The sequence below is a fragment of the Octodon degus genome, unplaced genomic scaffold, assembly GCF_000260255.1.
Source record: "Octodon degus isolate 3935 unplaced genomic scaffold, OctDeg1.0 scaffold00067, whole genome shotgun sequence".
Lineage (NCBI taxonomy): Eukaryota > Metazoa > Chordata > Mammalia > Rodentia > Octodontidae > Octodon > Octodon degus.
In genome coordinates, this window is record NW_004524643.1 from 12,198,878 (window position 1) to 12,206,197 (window position 7,320).

At 54.1% G+C, this 7,320-nt stretch overlaps 1 protein-coding gene across 1 annotated transcript; it reads left to right on the top strand.

Annotated features, from left to right (window-relative positions):
• The first annotated feature begins 1,658 nt into the window (after positions 1 to 1,658).
• On the top strand, positions 1,659 to 6,004 carry Tmem86a (transmembrane protein 86A). The gene is made up of 3 exons (XM_004634961.2): positions 1,659 to 1,848; positions 3,623 to 3,887; positions 4,211 to 6,004. The coding sequence occupies exons 1-3, from the start codon at positions 1,828 to 1,830 to the stop codon at positions 4,645 to 4,647; spliced, it is 723 nt and encodes a 240-aa protein (XP_004635018.1). The 5' UTR covers positions 1,659 to 1,827; the 3' UTR covers positions 4,648 to 6,004.
• The last annotated feature ends 1,316 nt before the right edge of the window (positions 6,005 to 7,320 follow it).

Consider the following 7,320-nt stretch of genomic DNA (forward strand, 5'->3'; position numbering starts at 1 on the left):
TACTATAAGCAGATCATGAGAAAGAGGGACCACTATTAAGTACAGTATTTCTCCTAGTTCAGTGCTCTTTTCAGGCAGCACCTTTTGTGGGTCTGCCCATGTGTGTGACAAAGCCCGGGCTGTAGCAACTCTTGTCCTCCACTCTGGAGACCTAGATTTCTCCACACCTCAACTGGAAAGAAAACAGAGCAGGTAGTTTTCATTGACCAATGGAGCTCCTTCAGGAGTTGTCGAAGGGGAGTGTGGATGACTTTAGGTGACTGTCCCCCATCCCAAACCGTTGACTCTCACCCTTACTGAACCAGGATCTGTACCACTGGTTGTCCATTCTGTGCTAGGGCAGGGCTATCCCTTCGCTGAGGGGTTGTCAGGTCAACAGCACAGGCTTAAGGAAAGCTGAGTAGGGCCCAGAAGACAAGGAAAAGATTCACTGTAGGAGGAGCTCACAGGAAGCTGTAGCCAGTTTGTCCCTCCCTGGTACTGCGCAAGGCTTGGTACACCAGAGGACCTTAGTGTCACCTCCCTAGCCCTTGATGGCTGCTAATCAGGTCTCTCCTTTCCCCCTGGTCCCCAAAGCTCCAAACACAGCTAGTGAGCATGGACTACAAACCCCGGCACAGACCCCTTCCCTCTCCTTGGAGGTTTAGCTGAAGTCTCCATCTCCAGGAAGCCTTCTGGACTTACTGGAAGCCCCCACAACATGCCTGTGTGGGGCAGAACCATAGAGATCATCCATTCATCACACACATGAGGAAATCAAGGCCAGAGATGGTGGTGATTCACCCAGTTGGAGGGCATGAGAGCAGCAGAACTGGAACCAGTTACAGTCCATTTAACACCTACTGGTTTGCCCATGTAATTCCATGATTCTGAGTATGCTCAGTCCCTCCATACTTGTACAACTTTATGTAATACCAGCATGAAATCCACTCACATACTAACAAAATTAATGCACACTGCTCAGCGTCCTTAGAGTTCAGAGAGTCTGCCTGCTGCCTGAACTTTCTGGTGTGTTGTTATTTGTGTGTGTTACAGTCGTCTCCGATTTGCGAGAAACGTGTGTCTAAGGACAGTTGAGAATCTGGCCCTTGTGTAGTGTAACTGCAATTCCCCATGTTTGTACATTCCTTAGGATTGTGGGTCTTTCTTTGTACCCACACAGGAGTCTCTTCTCCTGAAGCCGTGAGCTTGCTGATCGCTGTGTGTCCATTTGCTCTGTTTTGGTACCACAATCCAACTCATGATCTTGCGCTTGCCAACCAGGCGCTAGGCCACTAAATTTGTCGTCCCAGCCCTGGGTCCATTGGATGTGTGTTTGTACATAGTGAAAGTTGTGCAATTGTGTCTGTGGGGATTCAATACTTGAAGGCCAACAGGAATCTGTTCTGAGGAGAAATCGTGTCTGCTGGTTGTCCAGAGCTGAGATGTGTTTGTTACTGCCAAGCCAGCCGCACTCTTCAATCCTGTCCAGGGGTCAGTCACGTTCCAGGATTCCTGGCCCCGCCTCCAGGAGGGGCGGGGTCTCTGGCTCCACCTCCTGCCCGAACGAGAAGAGGGGCGGAAACCCGGAGAGCTCCGCTGGCTTAGCACTCCAAGCCCCGCCCCCCAGTTCCCGCCCACCCCGTCTCCCGCCCGCTGATTGGCCTTGTCGGCGGTGACGTCGCAGAGTTCACAGACAGAATTCCGAGCGCCGGGAGCAAGGGAGGGATTCTTGGTCCCTCAGCTTTGTTGCCTTGCTGTCTGCTCACCTGGCCTCTGGTGCGTTCCGAACACTGCAGCCTGGGGCAGGTGTCCCCCGCCGCCGCCGCCGCCGCCGCCGCCGCCGCCATGGTGTCCCCGGTCACTGTGGTGAGTGAGCGAGCGAACGAGCGAGCGGGGTTTCTTCTCTCACGCCCGCGGGAGGGAGGCAAACACCGGGCACGTGACTCGGAAGCGTGACTTTGTTGATCTGTGTGTGTCTGGCGCCGGTCGGCGGGGTCGCGGCCTGGAACTGAGGCGGCTCAGAGGGAGCGTGGAGGGGGGACAGGAGGGTGGCGGGGACCTCCTGGGAATCCTGGCCAGGTTGCTTTCCTCCTGGTCCTCGCCTATAAACAAGGCGCTGGAGGGGATGCCCAGTTTACGCTGCGCTCCTGTAGTGCTAGGGAAGGATGGATCATTATTGACGTTGCCTCCTTTTCAGACTGTCTCCACTGCAAGCCTTTGTCTGGTCTTCGCAGCCTTCTTTTTCTAGCTCTGGATTCGCTATGGGTGTCATGGTCTTCCTGCCTGCAGCCAGTTTCTCCTAGAAATAGGGGGCCGGGTTAGAGGAGGGAGAGGGACCATGATGCTTGGAGGGTTCGGAGGTTGGGAGCGTGGCAGCACCCCCTACCTCCACCTCTGCCTTACCCCCACCCCGACTACTCTCATGGGGTGGTGGTTTCCTTGGGAGTCATCTGTACTCCCTTTTCTTGCCTCCTGTGGAGCAAGAACAAGCGTCCCCCTCGCCCATCACTCCAATCAGTATCTGGTGGTCTGGGAACCTGAGCGAGTCCCCAGTGCTCTGTGCTTGACAGCTCACCCTGCCAGAGACACTTTAGCAGAGAAGAATAACTTGGGACGAGTATGGGTATCCAAGTCTCTCGCAGGCCAAAGAAAAGCGCTCGCCGGAATCCCAGCTTCACAATCTCTGCAGCTGTCCCCACCCCCAGCTTGGACTGTGCCTGCAGTGGCCTTGGGTACAACCTTTCTTCAGCCGCCCTCCCCCTAATCCGGCTGAGACCAAGTCAGCTGCTCTAACTTCCCTCTCTCAGTTGCCTGTCTCCTCCCAAGCTGTCTGCTGGCTCCGGATCAGAAGCTGGGAAGAGAAGCCCTCCCCAACCCCCTTCCTGCCTTTCCCCCACCCCTCCAGTTGCTCTTGTTTTCTGGCAAGCAACACACACACACACACACACACACACACACACACACACACTCCCCAGTCCCTGAGGTCTCTGGTGTTCCAGAGACAGTTTTCTCACTCCCATCTCATGGGTCTCTCTCTGCCCAGCATCCCTGGCCACTGTCCTTGTCCTTGGTGCCACTGTTTGTCCAGGGTAGGTGGAGTGGAGGCCGAGGAAGACAGTGCCCGTGGGGGTGGAGGTGGTTGTCCTCCCACCCTCCCACATTCCTGGCACTCACCTGGTGTTGCCAGGGCCCTAAGCTTGTGCCCTGGCCATGGCTGAGGATCATAAGCTGGCCAGCCTCTGTGGTTCCACACAGCTGGGGGCTGATGCTGGCAGGGAGACTGGAATAAGGAGGCACCAAGGAGGCAGAAGGAGGGAGCAAGGAAGGGAAAGCATTGAGCTGAGGAAAGGGATGGTATGCCCAGGCCTGTTTGCTGCCCAGCCCTGTGGACAAGAGTAACCAGGACATTAGAGCCCTTCCCCTTCCCAAGGAATCAGGCTTAAGGGTGACGATGGGTTTGTTCTCTCACTCCAGTGGGTTGCAGAAGGTTAGTTACTGTGTCCTTTCTGTTTGGGGTGGTGTGAAGGGTAAGATCTTGTTTCTGATGTAGTTGGTGGGATTGAGGGTAGGGGCTCTGAGCCCCACAATGGGCTTCTGAGCTTCTAAGATCTCAGTGCTGCCCTTGTCCTCTGTCTTCCAGGTGAAAAGTGAAGGACCCAAACTGGTACCCTTCTTCAAGGCCACCTGCGTGTATTTTGTGCTCTGGCTGCCCTCGTCCAGCCCATCCTGGGTCAGCGCTCTCATCAAGTGCCTGCCCATCTTCTGCCTGTGGCTCTTCCTGCTGGCGCACGGCCTTGGATTCCTACAGACTCACCCCAGCGCCACCCGCATCTTTGTGGGGCTGGTCTTCTCTGCTCTAGGAGATGCCTTTCTCATCTGGCAGGACCAGGGCTACTTCGTGCATGGTCAGTGGTCACAGTAGCTGCCTGGAAGGGGCGCTGAGGCTGGGGAGAGTCTGGGGAAAGCCAAGGATTTGGACAAGGGAACGTTTGAAGAGGGAGTTTGAGGTTTTTCTGGAGCCAGGGACTGTGGGGTCCCCTGTTGGTAGATGCAGGTGATCTAGTGTGATCATTTCAGGATAGCATGTATATGTATGGGGGTGATCTTTACTTTGTGGATCTTCCTGCCCCTATGACTCTTAACACAAAGCTGCTGGGTTACCCCCACCCCCAAATACTCGTAGTCACCCAGCCCACCTTTAACGTCTCTTGTCCGCTCTCACTCCCAGGTATGCTGATGTTTGCTGTGACCCACATGCTCTACGCCTCGGCCTTTGGCATGCGGCCACTGGCTCTCCGGACTGGTGTGGTGATGGGAGTGCTCTCTGGCCTGTGCTATGCCCTGCTCTACCCGGGCCTCTCAGGTGCCTTCACCTACCTGGTGGGGGTCTACGTGGCCCTCATCAGCTTCATGGGCTGGCGAGCTGTGGCAGGGCTGCGGCTCGTCGGGGCAGCCTGGCGCTGGACGGAGCTGGCAGCTGGTGGTGGTGCGCTGCTCTTTATGATCTCAGACCTGACCATCGGGCTCAACAAGTTCCGCTTTCCTGTGCCCTACTCGCGGGCACTCATCATGTCTACCTACTATGCTGCTCAGATGCTCATCGCCCTGTCTGCCGTTGAGAGCCAGGAGCCAGCGGCAGACAACAGACTGAGCAAGACCGACTGAGAGGCCAGGGTCTGTGCATCCCTCTTTCTGGGAACCTACAGGAACTGGATCAGGATGGCTGCAGGGCAGCCTGGGGCAGCAGGTACTGCCTGGGGGAATTGATGAGTCTGAGGAGGTAAGCAGAAGGATCTGCCTAGCAGAGCTAGTGGTCTGGGACAACACTGCAAGCTTAGGGGGGCAGATGCTTGCCCCTTGCTGGAGGCAAAGGTATACCTGTCCCATCTCTACCCTGTTGGGACTGTAAGACACCCCTCACCCCAGGATTATGGTGCTTACCTTTTTGACCCTGTTCCGAGCTAAGTGGATGAGTCTGATTGTATCTCTTATGCTGAGGACCAATGCAGCACTGGGCTTATCCATTCCCACCATTTCTGATCTGCATAGAGTTGCAGGAAAGAGGGGAAAACTGTTGAGAAGACCCAGGGCCAGGGCTTGGAGGGCTTTCACTGGTCCTTAGTTGGGAAGATTGGATGAGGGTGGATTCTCCTTTCCCATTATCTATCCTTAGTACTTGAACAATCTTTACGTGGTGAGTGTGAAAGGGAAGGGGTGTCTGTCTTGGTGGCAGGAAAGGGAGCTTCCTTGGTTGGAGAGCTTGTGTGTACCAGGGATTCAGTAGGCCCTGGGTCACTCATAGGCCAACTCAGAGTTCAGGCCCCAACAATCAACCTTAGATCCTGTTTCCAGAGCTAGGGTGAACGATGCCAAAGGAAGGGGCCAGTCTGCGTGCATGTGCGTGTGCATGTGTGTGCATGTGCGTGTGTGTGTGTGTACACTTAAGGGGTCTGGTTTCTGGCTTGTTTCTCTACCATATTGTTTCTGTCCTGCTGTCTGTAAAGTCTCATAGGGAGAGGGCCTCAGGGAGCTGCTGAGGGGTACGGACCCCTCACTTTACACACCCATCCTCAGTACTTTCTTCCCTGCCCCTCCTGCACTGGTCGTAAAAGGAAGGGGCTGCAAATGACACTCTGGGGTCTTAAAATCCAAGGCACATTCAATGCAAGGGGAGCAAGGATGGAACAGTCCATTCTCTACTGCCCGTGTGAAATAAAAAATAAAAACCTAGGGCCGTTGACTTTCCTACCTGTCTGGCTGTGTGGCACATTCTTGTCCTGGAGAGGAGGTGGGGGCATGGTGTCAGGGCCCTGGCTGTCCTCAGAGGCTGGATCACAGTCTTGTGGAGGGCATCTCAGCACTAGGCTGGTTCCTTGGCTCTGCTGCCCTCATGCTGGTTGGAATGGGTCTCACTTCCCTGGTCACATGCATGCATGAGGATGTGGTTCAGGAGGGTGGGGATGGGTGACACTTGCCTTTGTTCACCTTTTCTGTTGTTCTGCTCTGTGCAGATGGCTCAGCAGTCTTGGTGACTCTTAGTTACCCTTTGTCCTCCTCTTGCTGTGCCCACAGCCTTTCCCACACCTGCTATCTGCTCCAGAACATCCGGGTTTCCTTTTAAGTATCTGCTACTTGGACTCTGAGGAATGGGATTAGATTGACTGATTCATACTCTGGCCCTGACAGAATAAAGTGTCTCTCCAGTCTGGGGGCATTTTCATTAACAAGAAGGGACTCCTTAGTGGTGAGGTGACTATGCCATTGGAGTTGTTGCAGATTTGTGGGGATGCCATAGATATGACTCATCCCATTTGTGTGTGGGGGGTGTTGGATGAGTCTAGTCTTTCTCCTTTCTTTCATTCTTTTTTTCTTTCCTTTCTTTGTTTTTTGAGATAGGGTCTCACTGTGTAGCCCAAGCTGGCCTCATACTCTTGGTGATCCTCCTACCTCAGCCTCCCGAGTGCTGGGATTACAGGCATGCACCACTATGCCTCACTAAACCCATGAGTTTTCTTATCTTTTTTGTTTTTCATGTATTTGGTATGGGGTCTCACTACGCAGCTTGGACTCATAGTGATCCTCCTGTTTTCAGGCTCCCTAGCGCTGGGATTACAGGCATGCACCACCATGCCCAAATCTCTGTAGCTGGTTCAGTGTGCGCGGGGCAGGGCTGGTGTGGCATGTGGTACTGGCGATTGAACCCCGGTCCCTGCGCTGGCATAGGCAGGTGCTTAGTCTGTTGAGCTATCTCACCAGCCCACCCAGGAGTTTTCAGATTAGTCCCCCCACTTTATTTCTGTTGCCTTTCCCTTCCCGTCCCTCCCTTCCCTTTCCCGTCCCCATCTCCACACCTATCTCCTTTCTCTCTCTTCCCTCCTCCCTTTTGTGCTTATGGTGCTGAGGATCAGACCCAGGGTCCTGCACATGCTAGGCATGCCCTCCACCACAGAGCTGCACGCTAGCTGCATACCAGGGTTTTTACAGATTCTTGGTGGGAGTTAGCAAAACAATGAGAAGAAGAGGGCCCAAAGGCTGATTATTTATTTATTTTTTGGTGTTTTGAGGGTGGGTCTCACTGTGTAGTTCAGGTGACCTTGGCATGTGCCACCACACCTGGCTTTTTTGGTGTTTTAAAAGAATCTGAACTATGTAGTTCAGGCTGGCCTTGAACTTGCTATATAGCTCAGGCTGGCCTGGAACACACTGTGATCCTCCTGCTTCAGCCTTCCAAGTGCTGGTGCTGGGATTCTAGGCATGCACCCTGATACCCTTCCAAGACTTATCTATTCTCACTTCAAGTCTGTAGCTATAAATTCTTTCTCTTCAGGAAGCATTCCA

Coding starts and splice junctions, on each gene's coding strand:
- Tmem86a (XM_004634961.2), top strand. CDS start 1,828: ATGGTGTCCCCGGTCACTGTG. Junction 1,849..3,622: donor TGGTGTCCCCGGTCACTGTG/GTGAGTGAGCGA, acceptor TCTGTCTTCCAG/GTGAAAAGTGAAGGACCCAA. Junction 3,888..4,210: donor CCAGGGCTACTTCGTGCATG/GTCAGTGGTCAC, acceptor TCTCACTCCCAG/GTATGCTGATGTTTGCTGTG.